General features: G+C 41.2%; 1 protein-coding gene across 2 annotated transcripts in view; it reads left to right on the forward strand.

The window, feature by feature from the left end:
* The window catches only part of erf (Ets2 repressor factor), a 42,985-nt gene extending 26,632 nt beyond the window's left edge, over positions 1-16,353 (forward strand). Inside the window, exons 2-5 of one of the 2 annotated variants that reach the window (XM_042435599.1) lie at positions 2,018-2,252; positions 7,708-7,820; positions 10,059-10,966; positions 11,053-16,353. In XM_042435599.1, the coding sequence (XP_042291533.1) occupies positions 2,018-2,252; positions 7,708-7,820; positions 10,059-10,966; positions 11,053-11,694 (1,898 nt within the window). In that variant the 3' untranslated portion in view covers positions 11,695-16,353. The remainder of the gene's footprint in view (positions 1-2,017; positions 2,253-7,707; positions 7,821-10,058; positions 10,967-11,052) is intronic. The other variant, XM_042435600.1, reaches the window with a different exon arrangement.
* Positions 16,354-20,143: the final 3,790 nt, after the last annotated feature.

A 20,143-nucleotide genomic window follows, 5' to 3' on the forward strand; every position in this document is an offset into this window, starting at 1 on the left:
GTTAGGTTTTGTTGTTTTTTTTTTTGTTTTTTTTGAGAAAGCACCACCCATGTGGGTAGGAATGTCGTGACTCACTCTGGAGTTTGCCATCCGCTCAGCTTTTACAAAAAAAAAAAAAGACTCAAGAGCAAGAATCTGTTTCCACCGGTCGTTGCTGCTGCTTTTAACTGATTGACTGTGAAGGAGTCGCTGCGTGTTCATGTGAAAGCCGTCGTAAGAAGACAAATAAATATCAAGCTCTCTGTATAATCTTTAATTAACTGACTCCTGCTGTTTTTTTTTTGTTGTTGACAGACAGTTTCTAACTTATTCATAAATAAATGTAATCACAATAGCGCCACGATGCAGACAACAGCACTTCTTGTGTAAATGGAAAAGTCATAATGGCCCCCATATCCAGACAGTTTACTTTACACTGGGATTTGTTGGCAAATTCTTTTTCAACTCTTTTTTTTTTTTTTTTTTTTTTTTTTACAACATTTTGTCTGCTTTTATGTCGTCTTATCTGATTTTCATCTGTTCTTATTTTCTTTTTTGCACGATTGTTCTTGTGTGTGTGTGTGTGTGTGTAATGATCTGCTTTTATGGAGCTGCCCCAAAGCAGTTTCCTCTCAAACGTTGACAAGGCAATAAAGTACAGACCAAACATACAATTCCCTTTGTAATATGTCAGATTATTGTGCCAGTACAGATATTTTAGAAGGTGTTTTGTGTTCAGATATAAGGCAACAATTTTTAATATTGTATTGCTTTGTTTTTACGGTGTCATTGTAACTTTGGTCAGTTGGCCGCATCACAAAGGTCTTATAGTCTGTTAACCTTGAACATATCATTGTTAACAGCTCACTGTCACTGCTATATAGATACGAGAAGCTTTGTTAGAGTGTGGGAAACTGATTGTAACCTTGGTATTTAGGATAGTGTGTTTCTTTACGGTTACATAAACACATACACGCGCACACACACACACACACAATTCAGCAAATCTCAGCTTGATTGCCAAGGCACATCTGGTCTTAATGAGGTGGGTGTGTGTGTGTATGTGTGTGTGTGTCACTATGCCTTTGCTATTCAGCTTGCCTGGCCTTGTATTGAAGTGGTGTTGAGTCTTTTACAGCCACCCACTGCTTTACAACACAAAGCCTATGCTTTTAATTGTTGGATAATAGTGTGTGTTTTTGTTTGAGTGTGTGTGTGTGTGTGTGTGTGTGTGTGTGTGTGTGTGTGTGTACTGATAGTAGTTATAAAAACCATAGCGTATATTTTGTCTGCGCACATATGTCAAGGCCTGTTCGTCTGTTTGAACAGTGCAGATTCTCCCCGCCGTCTTTGATGCCGATAGCAGTGAAGTTTTGATATGCGGTCTGTGGGAACAGATTCGGCCTTAATGCTCATCACCGGCTTTTCCCCAAAGGCACCGTATGCACTCGGCACCGACTGACGCTGTAGACAGAAAACATGTTTCAGATTTCGTGTTTCGGCCCAAAGTTTCACCCTTAATCCTGTGGCACCTGGTAATTTCGAGTCTTATATCCTTTCACAGTTGCTCCGCTCTACTAATCCACTGCTGTTCTTCTATTTCTTCTATCATGTTGCTTCTTTACTTCTTTTTTTTTCTATCTTTGAAATCAGAACCAGTTACCCAGTGTTATATTTGCCCTTTTTATATATCTCCAGACAGACAAAAAAACAACCATCAAACACAGAAAATGGCCAAATGACTGCTTTCATGTGAAACGCAGTGTGTTGTAGTACCAAGAAATTGCTGTATAAAGTATAAAGACCTCACTATTATTAGCTGTGAACAAGCATTTTTCACCTATTATGTTGTTGACCCTTATGCTAAAACAGCTGCAGCTAAGGAGACAATTAGCACCTTTAAGAAAGATAATGATAAATCACCAACAACAAGAGACAAACAAAAGACTAAACAGGGGTGAAGTACTGGAGCGAACCCAGAGTTTCACTTGTTGGTGCTCTAATGTGTTCACGATCATCAACCTGTTCCTCATCCCAGGGTTTGCCTTCCCAGAATGGGCCTACAAACCGGAGTCCAGCCCGGGCTCCAGGCAGATCCAGCTGTGGCACTTCATCCTGGAGCTGCTGAGGAAAGAGGAGTACCACGACGTCATCGCCTGGCAGGGAGACTACGGAGAGTTTGTCATCAAAGACCCGGATGAGGTGGCCCGCTTGTGGGGGGCCAGGAAGTGCAAACCACAGATGAACTACGACAAGCTCAGCCGAGCGCTAAGGTGAGACTGAAGTAGAAGATGTGAAAGATGACACCTCTACACCGTGTCTAGACCATTTGCTTCCTTTACATACAGATGCTTGTATCTGAAAGTCTTGCAGTCACGTGTCTTTCACTCACACACGTTTACACCAGACTGTAGATAACACACCTTGTCATCACTATTCACACATGACGCAGGTCTGAAACCCATATGTGCGTCTATAGCTGCTAACGATAGCATGATTCCACACTGTGTATAAGTCCACATGCAACTGATCGCTGCAATGTTGTTTTAAAGCTAGAGATTCTGCATGATTTATAGCAATTATTTAATTTAATTTGCCACCTTTTAATCATGTTTCTTTGTGATTGTGAAGAGCAGAAAGTCTCTCCCTTGAAGAATAGGTGTGCATTCTTACAAAATGAGTCTTAAAAGTTCAAATATATGCAATAGGTTTAGACTAAGTACAGGTTTACATCCATGTTACCCCTCATAGAAACCTTTAGTTCAAGCCATGATGGACCCAATCTACATCAGGAGCAGGACTGCAAAGCCAGTTCGGATCACACCTATTTATATATATAACACCGATGACAAACACCGGATTTTCTTAGCTCATTGCTTCAGCGTGAAAGGTAATACCTGTGCTTTAGAAGCGGCTAGTCCTGACGGGTTGCTAATATTTAGGCCATGTGTTCTTAATAGGCATCAAAAACCAGGAGGAGTCAGATGATGGCAAAAAGCCCAGATGGGTTCATCGTGGCAGTCTCAAGTTACAGGAACTGGAATCGTGTTTGGTTTGAACTCCAGATGAACCGTGATAAATAAATTCAGTGAGGCATAGGAGATTGATTTTTTTTTTTTTAAATGCATCAAATTTGTAGAGCGGACCGTGGAGTAAAGGATAGTGTTTGTGTCCATTCACTTACACCAGAATTTGACTTTGTGTCTGTTTAACTGCACCATACAAGGTGTAAAAACAAGCTACAGTTTCATTTTATAATGAATGAATAATATAATTTAAGCTGTTTATGATGTTTATCATCTTTCTAATTCTCTCTTCTTTTGTTGAATAATAGATGATATAAAGGATCACTGGAACATTTTTAATCCACTTGAGTCTAGTTTCCCTCGTTTATAATTGGTTTTATGCAACGTTGTTGACCTTGGAGTTCTCTTATTTCTTATTAATTATATATTTATCTCTTATTTCTCACACTTTCGCTCAGGTTTCAGCTTAATTACAAACGCTGTAGGATGTGTAAGAGAGGAGAGAGAGAAAAAAGAAAAGATTTTGGCGTTTTGCTAGTGAACCGCGCATCTGCGGTGCGTGTTAAAACTCCAGGGTCGATTTTTAGAAACACACACCTTCCACCCTCCGCGGAGCACATGTGGGGGATGCTGCGGAGTTTTATTTAGCTGCCAGTCTGTTCTATCATCATCATCATCATCATCATCATGTACACAAAAACACACACACACATGCACACACACAGCTAGTCATCGGTGTCGCCTCCTGTGTTGTAGGTTGGTGTGGGTTATAGTTTGCCATGGTGATGACTAGTTACACTGCCTCGTCACCACACACACACACACACACACACACACACACACACACACACACACACACACTCACACACACCCACATAAACACACATACACTTAACACCTTGTTATATGTCAGTCCTCCTCCAGCCCATCTGTGTCTAGTTTGTGGCTTAAACCTTTTTTTGTGTGTGTGTGTGTCTACAACTTACCCTTACATGGCTGCGTAGCGCTGCATTCAAAGACGCTTAACCTTTCTGAACTTGTGTAAAAATATATTTTAAACACATATCTCCCTCGTCGGGCTGTGATCATGTACGTAAAGAGCTCTGTTTGTTTCTGAGAAATGCTGAGAGATGCTTCATAACTAATTTGTCCAGCTCGCCAGTTAAGATGATTAAACTGGTAAACTTTTAGTATAACTATCGGGAACATATTATTAAAATAAAGTCTGATTTATTCATCCTCTGTTTTTGGAGAAGCAGATCAAAGTCGGTTATTTGAAAAATGTCAAACTTGTCAGAAATAGACCCAAAAAAACTTTGATCTTGAAATTAAATATGAGTTATATCCTTTAGAAGGAAATGAGGCCAAAAGGTTTAAGAGTAATTTGATACAGGAGCAGTTATTTTCTGTCTGGTCACGGTGAGTATTTTAATATCAAGGACCAGCTGGTGTGTGTGTGTGTGTGTGTGTGTGTGTGTGTGTGTGTGTGTGTGTGTGAATGTCTTTTTTTTGTGGTTTGTAGACCTTTTATATAAATGAAGGGCTGTTAATTAATTCTAAAGTCTTTGGAAGAAAGTTCTGTCTTTGTTAGATGTCTTTGATTGATGCTTCTCAGTGTCTTTGAACTGCATTGATTCACGTACAGTATGTGCTTGCATCTGTGTGTTCATTCATGCAAATATATGTGTGTGTGTGTGTGTGTGTGCGCGCTGTGTTCACACACACACACATCTACGTGTGTGTTCAATACACAGAGGTTGAGTCTATACAGTTAAAGTCCTTTCTAGTTTATTTGAAGGAAGTTCAAATGGTCTTCAAAGAGCTGGAGGCCTCGAGCGAGCCTGGGCCCGGTATGTGAGACAGGCTGTCCCATATTGACTCAATACTGTTTGAGTGTGTGTGTGTGTGTGTGTGTGTGTGTGTTCCTTTCACATGTATGTGCCTGGCCTTTTCCCCGACTTGTTCAAAGTGCCATCCGCAGTGAACATTATGTCCCCCCCCCCACAGCTTCTACAGCATATGCAGGCCTGATGTTGTCAATACATGCATACAAATGCTGCTTTTTACCCCCCTGTAATGTGTGCTCATCAGAGTGTGTGTTTATCAGAAAACAATGAAAACGCTCATCTCGATATTCTGGAGCACAATGTTCTGTCCAATAAACAGTCCAAAACTCAAAAATATTTAATTTCCCATCATGTAAGACCAAGAAAAACAGCATTTTTTTTACATTTAAAGACTTGGAATCATCAAATCTTTGGCATTTTGGCTTAAAAATTGTTTAAACGATTAATCAGTTATCCAAATAGTTGCATTATTTTCCTTTAATCAACTAATCTTTGCAGCTCCTTTATATGTAAAACACTAAGATTTAAAAAAAGATGCATCAGCAGTGTTTTAACTAGTCATGATTAGTATATTTATATGTATTATTTGTAGCATCTCAAACATTTAAGTACAAACATTGCAAGAAATGTTAAATGCAGGACTCTTTCTTTTAATGGAGGGTTTTTCCAGTATAGTATGGGTATCTTTACTGGCATTTACTTAAGGATTACAACACTTATTCCACCCCTGCATGCCTCTACACATGTGTGATACATGTGATCGTATTATTAAAATGATCAAATGCTGCTGTGTGAAAACTGTGTGTTCTCAAATATCTCAGAAAAAACTGTCTGTCTGTCTGCAGTGGATGTTAGATCCTGTATGCCTGCTGTACAGTATATCTGCCAGCTGCTCGTGTGTGTGTGTGTGTGTGTCTGTTTGTGTTTGCATAGGGCTGGGCACAATCTGTGTGTGTGTGTGTGTGTATGTGTGTGTGTGTGTGTGTGCTCTGGTACACGTACAGCTTATGTAACGTTCAGGCATGTTATAACTCCACTTCGCCTGCTATGTGTGTGTGTGTGTGTGTGTAGGTGCTTGCTTGTATGTGTGCAACAAGGTTGTGTGTAGCTGTGGTAAATGTGGTGTGCGTTTATATGTGTGTGTGCATGTGTGTGTGGTCTGACTTAACCTACTTTCCGGGACACATTTCAGACTGAACACCAGTTAATTGGGGATAAAAGCAATGTCCCCAAATTGGGATAAAAAGCTGATTCTTTTGGGCTGGAGGTTAAGTTTAGGGTTAGGCAAGTAGTGGTAATGGTTAGGGTAAGTCGCCAGGAAATAAATGTAAGTCTGTGTGATGTAACCAAAAGTGAGCTAAGTAAACGTGTGTGTGTTTGTGTGTGCGTGCTCTCACCCCTCTGTATTACATGCGATAGTGTGGGTGTGCGTAGTAGTCGGCTCAATCCGAAGAGGCCCTTCACTCATTGAGTCACTGAGGGGCTTCTGGTTCACCCGATCCTCTTGTACTTTGTTTTCTATTGTACCAAACTCCAGTGACTAATATCTGTCCACACCGAGGCAAGGATACAGCTGGGCACAGCTACGTCCTTATGACTAATAATTATATTCACGATGTGACTGTCTTATCTTATTCACATCTTACCTATTTTTCAAGCTGTAACGGTGCGTAAAAAAATTCAAAGTTGTTGTGGTCACAGTTTGGTATTGTCATTGATCATTTTGTAGGATTTTTGACTCGGCAGAGTGAGGTAGTGTTTTCTAATAATTCCTAGAATTTGTTTGATCCCCCTCAAAGTGAAAAGGGTGGAGTTTAATGTCAGGTTATTATGATTGTATAAACATTAATCACCTCACAGATATATGATTCTATTCTCTATTTACCTTTTATATTTTATTACTGTAGTTTTACCTTCATATTTGTAGTGATGATGTCTTGTTTTTTGATCTGGATGGATGGATGGTACAAACTGAAATGCTCATCTTGCATGGATTTACAGTTATTGACAAGCAAGAGACCTATTTTCAACTTCAAGCAAATCAGTATTTTGATGCACAGATTTAGCCAACCAGCTCCTCTTTGCTACTAGAAAGGATGAATAACATTTTGCACTTTCCAGAATGGAGTTGCCATTCACAGTCGAATGAGAGACATTGATTTAGAGGGTTTTATGTAAAGAAATATGAATGTGGTTTAGTCCAGAGGCTATCAGTGAGTCACAGGGAGCCATTTTATCATCGTTTAGATGAGCTGTCAGCACTCGCTATTCACTCCTCTACATCTCTCTGTGTTGTCGACGATGACTAATGCACTCTTACTAATGGAGCCGCCTGGGTAAGGCTCAATCAGAGCGGCTGTCTCACTTCCTTAAGTAATCACAGTGAGAGTTAGAATCTAACCGTGTGTTCACATTATGAGCAGCTTGTCTAATTGTGTGTTCTGCACTGATTAATGTAGAATGACCATGCAAGGAGTGCTTTAAACCACCACGTCCTGGTGTCTGGTGCTTCATTTTTCTGTAATATTACATTGCTTTTGCTGCATTTAACATAAAAAAAACTTCAAGACACACTGCATGTTCCTGTTTAGTTGTTACAATAAAAGTTCAAGGATTGAAAATGTTCTAATGGCTGTAATCATGTTTTCATCCATACGCTGCTATGAACTGCTCATGTTCAGCAGTTATTTCACATTGGGCTGAAAGGAAGTGTGAGAACTGATTAGCCAGTAGCCTCAGTTTATTCACTTCTAAAGGGAAATAGTGGATTTCGGCTACATGTTGATCATGTTGTTTACATTGTGAAAAATCTACCGGTAACTGAAAGATGACACACGTTCTGCTCTCCTCTTCAGATACTACTACAACAAGAGGATTCTCCACAAGACCAAAGGGAAGAGGTTCACCTACAAGTTCAACTTCAACAAACTAGTCCTGGTCAACTACCCCTTCATCGACATGGGCACTGGTACGTACACACACACACACACACACACACGCTCGTTTTCCTGCACAAACTCCCGCGTTAACACACCCTAAAGCGGTCTAATGTGTCAGACTCCGAAGAGTAAAAGTCTCAGTGGAGTAATTCAGATTTTATTATCGTTTACAGAGTTGTTTCACTTTATAAAACAGGCACTTAATCAGAGCCTTTTGGTAGTTGATATTATTGAATCATGAATTATTCAAATTGTCTGCATTTGGCGGCTGAAATCCAGTTACGTTCAGTGAAAATAAAGGAATCACACTTGACAGCGAGGACCTGTTTAAGGAGTATCAGCTCTAAGACAAACAAATATATTTTTTATTTTGATGCTGTTTACTTGTTAGGGGGGGGGGAACGCTGCTTCTCTTCACTTTATGTAGCTGTTACAGGGAGCCAATCATAATCCCTTATTTTTCTCAGCCAGAGAAAAAGCGCATCATTAGCAATGACACTTTTAGAGCAGAAAAAGACAGAAAGAGTGTGTATGACTAAGATAATTCAGTTGTTGAAAGACTCCAATGAGTGTGGTGGGGGGGACTTAAAACAATTTATTTGCCAAAAACAGCTGGAATAAGTAAAAATGTAGAGCGGTTTTGAACACAATCCAAATATAAATTGCATATAATCTCAATTTTTGTCTGAAAATTTCCTACTTGGTGCCATCCTAGTAGAAGAACAAATCATATACACAAACAGGATTTGGCTGTAGTGTGTGTGTGTGTGTGTGTGTATCTGCCTGGTTACTATGTGTGTGTGTGTGTGTGTGTGTGTGTGTGTTTCTTCTAAGACATCAGTGTGCCACGTACCAGTTTATCCCTCTCCTCCCTCCTCTGAAGCCGTCTCTCGTTCTGGTCCCGGCCACCCAGTGTAAACACAGCCCATATGGAGCGTTGGATACTGGGTGACATGAGTGCAGCACAAAACTTTAATTATAGCCTCCGTGTGATGTGGCCCACACACTGACATGTTGTGATATGATGGTTTCATACGATGGTTACACACACACACACACACACACACACACATGCCCACGTCAATCTGGATTGATACGCAAACACAGTCTCTTGCAAACATATACACTAGACAAACACACACACACTCTCCTCTCATCATCTTTGACACACATGGCTGTGAGATGTGCACTTTTTTTTTAAAACGAGAGAGACACACACACACACACACACGCACACACACACACTCACTCAGTGGCACTGGAAAAAACAGAGGAACCCAACCCATGTTTGTAATGGCAGTAAGAGCGACTTTTCCAGTATTTAATTCTGGCACGTGCACGGATGCCAAGAATTTATTGCAGTGCCACAGTCTCCCTGGCAGGAGAGAGAACGAACGAGGGAGGGAGGGAGGGAGAGAGAGGGAGAGAGAGGAGGGGTTGAAAGAGAAGGGAACTTGTGGCTTTGTGTAACCCAGTGTTTTCTTTCTGTGTGCCTGTGACCCTCTGGGTAAAATTGTTGGGAGTTATGGGAGACATGTGACCTACTCTCATTAGTTACTTTCCCCCTTTCTCTTCAGATTAAAGGGTCAGTTCATCAAAATTTCCAAAAAATGTACTTATCTAGGTACAGTAGATATGTGTCTCAGGTGTCTGCCTGAACCCCAATACAACAGAAGTTAATGGCATTTCTTTTTTTTTTAGTGCTCACATTATTGAAAAAAGTCAACAGCAGCGTCTCTTTCCAGAAATTATACTGCATAATCCACAGACCTTCACTGTTAATTCTTATCATCAGAACCACTTTTTTTAAAGGATAAATAGTGCCTCTTTAAAAACTGTTGACAGTTATGTGGATAATAATGAGCGAAAGAGACACTGGTTCTTGAAATAGAGGCTGGTTTTAAATGTCATATTTTATGTAAACCACTGACTTTGCAAACCACTTATGCAAAGTCTGTTGAGATTCTTATTTGTTGTTTTTCTTCTCAACAAATCCCACAAACAAATCCAACAACATCAAGTATTGTTTCTGTAGCCAAAACCTGATAGTTAGATGTTCCTCCTTTGCCATAGAGCAGCGTCCTGCTGCTAGAAATACTCACTAGAGAACCGAATGTGTGTTAATCTGCAGCTGAAAATAGTCCCCAACAGTTTCACAATTTTCTCCTGTTTGAGTAACATTTTCTTAAAACTAGTGCTCGGCTGTTAGGAAATTATTTTGCTGTTATTTAGTGTTTAACTAACTCAGCCCTTTTTCTTCCTCACAGGTCGAGGTGTTCCACAGAGTGCCCCTCCTGTTCCCACCGGAGGCACCCATTTCCGTTTCCCCCCTTCCACACCTTCAGACGTCCTGTCATCCAGCGAGGAGCTGCGCAGCCCGGGCATGTTCAGCAGCGTAGCCCGCCGTATAGCCCGCGGCTCCGTCAGCGACTGCAGCGACGGCACCTCCACCAACTCAGAGCTAGAAGAGGCCGTCGGGGCAGAGGAAAGAGGCGTAGGGCCTGACAGGGCTTTCAGGGGTCTGCTTCCTCCCCGCCTGCCTCACGATTCTCTCTTCAGGGTCTACGGCGGAGCCCCCAACCCAGCAGGGCTCCCCAGACCTGGCCACAGGGTCCACCCAGAGCCTCTATCCCCATTCCCTGTCTCCCCCCTGCCTGGCCCCGGGGGTCTACTGGCCCCGACTCTGTCCCCAGCCCTGTCCATGACCCCTACTCCCCACCTGTCCTACACCCCCTCCCCCTCCCTGTCCTCTCCCATGTTGGGCTCCCACTTCTCCTTCAACCCGGAGGACATGAAGCACTACCTGCAGGCCCACACCCAGTCCGTCTACAACTACCACCTCAGTCCCCGAGCCTTCCTCCACTACCCCAACATTGTCATCCCTCAGCCCCACCGCCCCACCCCAGAGAAGCCGGCCGCCCATCACCTCCACGGCCCGCCCCTGCCACTCTCCCATTCGCTCAGCCAGCAGCAGGGAGGCGGGGAGGACGGGCAGCAGCACCCATCACCGTTCAAGTTCAAGCTGCAGCCGCCTCCACTCGGGCGCAAACAGAGGGAATCAGGGAGCTCATTGGCTTCTTCTTCTTCCTCCTCTTCCTCCGGCCAGTCCTCCTTGTTTACAGGATCTGGTCAGATAAGCAGCTCTGCCTTGGCTGCAGGGCCTCCTAAGATCAAGGTAAGACCGCTGACGTACAGGATGTGGTGTTTCTACAAAGTCTTAAATGCCGTCAGCTCATGTTGTAAATTACTCTTCCTCTCCAGGTGGAGCCCATATCCGACATTGAGTCAGAGGAAGAGGTGGAGGTGACTGACATCAGTGAGGAGGATGAGCTGAATCACAACGAGGAGAATGACGAAGGTGACATCTTCACCCCGACGGCTTATCACCATCGTCACCAGCTCAACAACCATTACCAAGCTAACGGGACCGGCGGCAGCCCCTCCGCCCCTCCACCACACAGTAACCCCGAGGATGACCCTGACGATGACGAGGAGGTCTTCAAGACACCCGCCACTCCACCTCTTGGCAGCGGCAGCCTGGCCTTCCCGCTGATCAACCTGAAGAGCGAGCCGGGTCAGGGACTAGCGGCTCCCATCAGCCCCGGAGGCACGCGCTGCATCCCGCTCAAACTCCGCTTCAAGCGTCGCTGGAGCGAAGACCAGAAGATGGAGGCGGACGGAGAAAGGGATGAGGCAGAGGATAAGAAAGTGAGGGCCGAGGGAGAGGAGGAAGCGGAGGGCAAGAGAGAGGAAGCGGGGAGGAGAGGGGGCGAGGTGGAAAACGGGGGAGGAAGAAGTGTTATTTTGGGGTTGATGCTGCCACCGCCTCCCACCCAGCGCAGAGCGAGCTCGGAGCTGCAGAGGGCTACAGCGCAGCTGTCTCTGGAAAACACTGGCTGCTGAGCTTCACGCAAACACGCACACACACACACACACAGGGGATCCTACTTAGATACAAAACACACACCTCTGGGAGTCTTGTTAACAGATTTATTAGTTTTATATAGACCATAATGCTTTGTGGGTTCTTCTCAGCAGTAGTGACTGAAGCAGGTTTTGCTTTGACAAAAAAAGTGTGTGATCAATTACAAGAACAGCTGATTAAATAAACACACTGATCGTACTCTTCAGTGTGTCAATATGTACATGTATCGTATGTATGAAGTTGTGTTTTTTGTGCAATAATTAAAGGAGTTGTTGGACACTTTTTACTGACCTCACAGCCCCAGCAGCTCCTTAAATTACTCTACAGAAACCAAATCTTTTCCTACATAAGTTACATCTACATGTTCATAAGATGGTGAAGAAACAAGATGAATGAACTCTGCAAGCTGATGCAAGGATTGCGATGCATTATGATCTATGTAAAAGACATAAAACATATATGTGCCTGTGTAGCCTCTAGTGTGCTGCAAGGCACCTTATCAAACATGAACACAGCAGACAGTCTCTCTGCTGTGATTTACAACACTAAAAAAAAAATAACCAAATTTAGTCTGTATAGTGACTTTTGTCCCATTTTTAACATTAAGGCCCTTCAAAGAGGGAGCCTACTCTTAATATCGCCTTAGGAATTGCACACTGCCTTTTTAACGCCTCCTCACCCTCATAGTGCCAGTAAGTCTGCCAGGGATGGCCTCATATCACACCTGTGCCCAGATTATGTCTTTTAACGGGATTAGCTGGTAGGTTATGTGGATTTGTTCACAAAGGCGGCCTGAATTGTACAGCAGTAAATTGAAATGAGTTTTAATGAATCTCACCCACTCCTGACTCTCCTTAAAGGCGGCGTGCCCGCCTCCTCTTCTTTTTTCCTCCTTTGTTCTCACCACAACAGACAGATCCTGATGTTACTAAAAAAAAAAAAAAAAACACTTTTAACAGCCCTGATAGAGATTACAGAAGTGCCTCTCTGTCTGCACCCATCACCATGCAGTCGTTTACAAGATGGAGGGGCAGTGAGCAAAAAAAAAAAGCCTCAGACACAGATTCACCGACGGATCTTACAAACTGAAGAGGGATTTTTTTTTTTTTTCCTGTCAAGAGGTGATTATAAAGAACTCTCCAATCACAGTCTTTTTCACCAGGAAGCAACTCAGACACTATGAGACTGCATCAGGGCCAGACTGAGTGGACTCCTCAGCTCATTCACTACAGTGTATAAAGACGTATAATGAGGGGTGGATTTGTACATCTTGAGGACAAACTAAGCCCGAGGAGGAGAGGAAGATTATTGATGAACTGACTTTGACTTCTCAAACTCTGACCTGTCACACGGACGGCGTCGTCAAGACGTTTGTTAGCCAGCGAACGGACGCGGTTCCCCCCCCCAACTGTACAGCTAAAACCACCCGGGTCTCTGAGGAACGCTCCGGATCTTTCTCTCCTTTTTTTTTTTTCTCTTCTTCTTCTTCTTCACTCGCTGAGGAAATGAGGAAGCAGCTACTGGCAAGGCTGTAATTACAGACACGTTCGTTTCTGAATGTTGCGTGCGTGTCTGCGTGCGCGTGCGTGTGTGTGTGTGTGGACACAAAAGCTGGTGCGAAAAAAAAAAAAAAACATCAGGCCTCAAGTAAACTGTCATGGATACAGAGATTGTTCTCAGCTTTTTTAGTGTCCCTGGGTGACTTCGCACAATCTTTTGAGGGGTTTGGAGGTTTGAGGGCATTCTTCATGTTTTTTTTCCTCCCTCAAACGTTAAGATCAACAGCTCCCTTCTGCATTCCCCTCGTGTTTAAAGACTCTATTCTTTCTGTCAAAGGACACTCGTGCCTCTTAAGGACGTGGACAGTATTTTTAGGGCATTTGCAGTGATCTGAGGGCTTTCTGCATTTTGGAGATAATAAGCCGAATCTGTTCATGTGATGTTTTGAGAAGCAACAATTGAAGCAAACTGATTTGTTAAGGGAGAGGGAGGGGGAGGGGGGAGGGGGAGGGGGGAGGAGAGAGAGAACGACGGGGAACCATGTAATGAATGTCAAACATCAAGGATAACTCAGGCAAATCTTCACTGAGATATTGAGAAACAACTTATTTTTATGACATTTTATTCATAATAGTTTTAAAAGGAGAGAAAAAAATAAAAAAAGACATTGCGCCCATTTTAATGAACAAACAATTCCAAATAAGATTGTGCCTTTTTTAAGCCAACATGAGTTTTGTTTTTTTTCCCCCCCTGATTTACCCCCCCAGCAAAAACATTTTATCACACATACACAAATTACCACCATGCCTTCTGTTTTTTGTAAAAGAGATACAGACTAAGTAAATCTACACATATATATTTTATTCAAATATATATTGAATTCAAATATTATATTTCAATATGGTCATTTGATACAAATCAGGAAAAAAATCCTACTATTTTTAACGGTAAAGATATGTATATATTCTAATGGGCATATTATTACCAGTATAATTCAGCCTTTGCCTTCTCACCCTTGCCTTCTCTTGACCGTTGAGCTGCAATGACCAAGGCCACCGGTATCAGAGTTTTATATTTATATTGTAAAAATAAAAAACAGTTATTGTGTATTCAGGGGACTGAGGGTGTGACAGGACAAATGACTAAGCGTGAACATTTTAACCAGACCTGGGTCAGACCGTATTTACCTAGTTAGTTGGCGTGTTTGTTTTAAAATCACTGGAGTATCAGTCGGGCGGGGTTTACCGCATCAGGACAGAACAGTCGGTGCCAGTCAAACTGTCACAGCCACAGAAAGGTAAATTAAATTCCCTTTTGTAAACATGTCGGCTCTCCTCACTTTGTGCTTGCCTGGTAAACCCCACCCGCCTGGAACCAAAACTCCTAAATTATTTGCAGCCGCTGTTTGACCCAGATCTGCTTAAAAAAAAAAAAAAAAAAAAAAAAAAAGAGCCAAAAAAAAAAGCGGAGGCGCAGGTCGTAACGGGGAGCCAGTAACGGACTCGCGTTTTAAGAGCAGAGGGATTCTGATTGGACGATATCGAGCAGGTTTTTCAGTTTCTGCGTCACCTCGCCAGGGACCGCAGCCGGTGATACGACTGGACTTTGGTTTGAGCGTGGACTGTGGACTCTAGCAGCTTTGTGTGGACTGAGTGCGTATGGGTTGGTCTGAACCCTGCCCATACACACACACACACACACACACCCCATCCTGGTTAGAGTGAGGCTTTAGTGTGGCTAGAATAAAGGGAAACATGACATCACACGTGACATCAGGCGCCCCCACAGTCTCGCTGGAATAGACGGCATAACCATAGAAACTACACACACACACTCTTACACACACACACACACACACAGAGAGGAAATGGCATCACAAAAACCTCAGAGCAGAGTGGAGAGAGAGGGACTTCCCATAATCTGACTCGCTCATTCTGCTCGGTGTGTGTACGTGCGTTCGTGTGTGTTTGTGTGTGTGTGAATGTGTGGTTTCTATGGTTATGCCAACTACACGCATACACAAAAAAAAAAAAAAGCGATTCAACCAGCTCAAGTCTGCGTTTTGAACATAGACATTGTCTTTTTTTTTTTTTTTGAAATGCGTTATTTTTCTTCACCAGGCACAGGAAAGCGTCATACATCTATCCCTCTACATGCTTTAACTGGCTTTTTGACTTTATCAGCATTCCTCATTTAAAAAAAAAAAAAAAAAAAAAAAAAAAGGAGGTCAAACCTACTTTTTTTGTCTTTTTGAGACACTGCCAGCAAAAACATTTTAGGGAACTTTTAAGGACAGATGTAGCACAGTTAAGTTGAGAGAGGTGTCTGATGAAGAGAAATAATTTAAAAACAAAAAAACGTCGAGCTTTACCCGAACTGTTGCACCTGTGCTTCCTAACCTGTCGTGGCTTCATAAATAAAAAAAAACAACAACAAGAGAATAACTGTTTCCCCACTGGGTTGATATTTTCACACTTTTTATTTCTCATCAATGCTATTTCTTATCATTTTCTTCTGTATTTTTTTTTTTCAGACATATTACTGTTACTCTTGTAATTATTATATTATTAACATGACTATTTTGATTATTTTGTACACTCTTGTCATGGCCTCGCCTCTTCTCCATGAATTTCTGGTTTTCTGTGAATTTGTCCTTTTTTTTTTTTTTTTTGGTTCCAGTTTGCACTCTTCCCCATGGACTTCAACTAGTCAGCTTCAGTGCAGTTTTTTTTTTTTTTTGTACTTGCGCTGATGTTTTTTAACCATTTGACCATGGACAAGAGGAGGGTCACATAATCCCCACATGATATACAGCAGGGGGGAAACTATTGTTTTCATTTTTTGGATGTTGTATATATAATTTTTTTTTTTCATTTTGGAGGATTCTGTAAGAAAAAAAGAGCATTGTACTGTTTAACCATTGTATTATTTTTGAAACGCGTTCCCCTGTCCTCTCTTCGGTCGTCTGTCTCTCCTCTCATGTCCACCTGAGTGGTGAGCCGTCACTCCAGAGGAGAGACGGAGACTCTTGTTTTTATCATGGAGGAAGCACCTGTACTTCTGTTTCTCTTCTATCTGTTCATCTTCATTTGTAATTAAACAATAATCAGGGTTCATTAAAAAAGGTAAAAAATGGATGTCGGCTTGTCTGTTTCTCTTCTCTTCACTTGTTTCACCTTCTCAAACATTCATTTCTTTAAGCTTCGTTTGGGAATAATTTCACAAATCAAGAATTAGAATGGGAATAATTTCACAAACGTAGGTTTAAAAGTTATTTTTTGGATGTCAGTGGGTTGGTCCGCCACTTTGGTGCAGACTGAATTACTATTAATTTGTCAGACAGACGTTCATGGTGCCCAGAGGATGCATCCTAAATTTGATGCTTCTATTACTTTTTTCGTTAGCACCACCATGAGGTTAACATTCATGGTTTTGAGAGAAATGTCTCAACACTGTTTGGGTGGATTTTAATTATCAATTAGTGCAAACATCAAGTCAAAATGCACCAAGTACTTTGTTTTATGAATAAATAAATATGATGAGCAATACCTGCTAAACTAATAACATCAGTCTCAGATGTATTTTTTGTGTTTACTGCTAATTAGCTCATGCTAGCATGCTAACACGCTAAACTAAGATGGCGGACATGGTTAACATTACACCTGGTACACATAAACATGTCGGCATGCTAACGTTAGCTTTTACCTTTAAAGTACCACTCCGTAAGTACAGCTAAAGTGTGATTGTAGACTCTTGCTGAGTTTTATTCAAGACAAATGTAATAATAGCCTTTGACAATGAGGTATAAATAAGTTTAGATATCAATTCTTTGGAAGAAAAGACATTTTTTACAAACAGACATTGGTCAAACTGTAGCACTGTGTTAAATCTCTGTTCTTTTATGCTGCTGGTTTTTTTTGTATTTGACAACCTGCAGCCTGGTCCTGCCTGCCCGGCTCTTTTATGAACGCTTCATGACTCAAGTTATGTCAACAGCATGTCAAGTACTTGTTAAAGTCCTGGCACATTTTATGAAAGAAAAGCCATCCAGGGATAAACATTCTCACTTCTGCTCACAATAGGCACATGATGGATTTTTTTTTTTTTTTTTTTTTTCACTACCCATCAAGCAGACAGTTGCAACAAAAAGGCCTTGGTGGGAGGGTTCTGGTTGTGACAAATCACTCGAGGAGGAAGACATGTTTGTGTCAACCTACTGTCAAGCAGACCTTGTTAGACTCCGTTCAGCTGTGCAGGTGTCTTTAGAAGAGATTCTTGCTCTGTTAAACTTTCTTTATGCAGGAATTTCTGTCTTTTTTTTTATGTATACATTCAGGAAATAGATGTTTTTTGGGTGAATCTAATAGATGTAAACATTACTCAACTGTAGATTCTCCATTTGTTAATTTTCCTCTGTGATATTCACATTTTACACTCATTTTTTTAAGCATTTAGCTGACGTCTGTGAGTGCAGCAGCAGCAGAGTAAATATCCTTCGCTTCTTAGATTGCAGCATTAGTCACGAGTGCCTGACAAAATCCCTGAGACCTTTTCATAATTATGATAATTGTGTCCCAGATGACGCTTCAGTGATCCACCCACCTCGTGTTTTTTTTTACTTCTACCGACATGGAAGTTTTAATTACTCACCAGACTGGCGATTCTCTTTCATACATGATGTGGGTTTCATCTTCAGCTTTTGCGTCATGATTTGAATCACAGACACGTTTTTGAGCCCCCCACCCCCAACACACACACACACACACACATTCACACAAATTTTGGGTGCTTGTGGCTCTTACGGCTCTGGTTTTGGTTTGAAGGTCAGAACTTGAGTTTGACACTGAGCCTCCGACCTCCAGGGTTTACTTTATAAAGGCTCATTTTAATTTTTTTTTAAGTTTATTGTTATTATCGAATTATCTTCCAAGTGTTTTTTTGATTCGTCAACTAATCGTTTGGTCTCTTAAATGTCAGAAAAATAGTGAAAGACATGAATCATAGTTTCTGAAAGCCCTTGGTGACTATTTCAAATGGATTTTGTTTGTCCAACCAACCAGGGCTGCAACTAACCATTATTGTCCTTATTGATTAATCTGCTGACTGTTTTCTTAACCATTTTGTCTATAAAATGTCAGGAAAATGCTCGTTATAATGTCTTAGAGCTCGAGGTGGGGTCTTCAGATTCCTTTTGTCTGATCAACAGTCCAAAATCCACAAGTCTGTTTGCTATCATGTATGACACATAAGTTTAATCCTCACATTTGAGAAACTGCAACCAGCAAATAGTTGGCAAAAAAAAAAGACTAAAATGGTTATTCAGTTACCAAAATAGTTGCTTTTCTGTCGATCAACTAATCTGTTGTTTGGCTAATCATTGCAGATCTACAACCAACAATCCAAAACCCAAAAATATTCAGTTTACAATCACAGAAAGCTAAGAAACCAGCAGCAGAGGCAATATGAGAGGCTGGAAGCAGTGGATTTTTGGTATTTGGCATCGTTGCCTTAAAAAATGACTTAAATGTTTAACTGATTATCAAAATAGCGGCCTGTTAATTAAGCTCTTGCCAAACATTACAAGTTCAAAATCCTCTGACACATCACTGGAGCACAAAAACAAATGATATAACTCTTGTGCTTTCTCACTGCTTTTCACAGAGGCTGCTGGTTATGATATAAGACTAAATCTTAAATTGTTTCCCATTTTTCCGAGCCTTTTACCCAAATCTCCCTCATATTTCTGTAGTCATTAATGGACAGATTTACAACTCGGTTAACTCATAAATTGGACCAAACCATCTTTAATGTTTCAGTCTGAGGCCCACAAAGAGACTGAAGCTCATTAAAACAAACATACAGCCTGAGTAGCTGTGTTTCTCCGCCCCTGTTTCTATATAATGATCACTTTACAACCAGTAAAATCTGCTGGAGTTTAAAACCTCCAACAGATTTATTCCTGGCTTTACATTGAGACTCTGGCTCCACCTGCTGTCACTCAGCAGCACCGCAAACCAGCTCCAGACTCCGCAGACTCTCGCGACACTTGCCAGGAGGGACTCATGGGATGTGTGTGTGAGACCATAATGGTTTTATAATTGAATGTTTGCCTGAAGATTGTTTATATAAAAATGTAAACACACATTTATGTCTAGACTGATCAAGTCACCCGTCTGGAAAGTTGTACTGTGGAAAAACTCACCGTTATGGAAGGTAAATGGGATGAAAATGTTTTAACGTACTCTTTTAAACCATTACAATGTACACTTGGGTGGTACAGTCTCTGTAATTTAAATTCAGATGTGATATGGGTGATATAATATAAAATTATCACTCCAACATTGGATTAGGATGTACACAACAAGTGTCCAAATAGCTCAAATTTACTTATGTAGGTTCAATCGACTGAAAATGTTTAGATTTTAAGGAAAATGTTTGAATTTGGAGAAATAAAAAGTTAAGTTAAATACCACTCTCATGTTTGTATAGTTATTATTACATCATATATTGCATTCAGCCTCCACTGTTACATAATTTTATCATTTTTTGGACATGTCACATGTAAGTTTTGCACTTGTCACCTTCATATATTTCATACACTTCATTTCTTTGTCTGTAGCATAGTCAATATTTCATTTCAAGTTTTATATCCCATTTAAAAGCTATTAATATTCCATTCTGTAAATTGATTTTAAAATTTAAAATATTTCATTTAACTTTAGTACTACTTTGTTTATTTCATCACTCTTGTTCTATTTTTATTCTATGTTGTGTTTGTGGGAGTAAAGACATTGTTTGCATGCTGTATACTTGACTAATAAACAGATTCTGATGCTGAAACTACAGCCAGCAGTTAGCTTAGCTTAGCTTAGCTTAGTTCAGCTTAGCATAAAGACTGGAAACAGAGGGAAACAGCTAACCTGGTTC

Source organism: Thunnus maccoyii, chromosome 15 (genome assembly GCF_910596095.1).
Source record: "Thunnus maccoyii chromosome 15, fThuMac1.1, whole genome shotgun sequence".
NCBI classification, from domain to species: Eukaryota; Metazoa; Chordata; class Actinopteri; order Scombriformes; family Scombridae; genus Thunnus; species Thunnus maccoyii.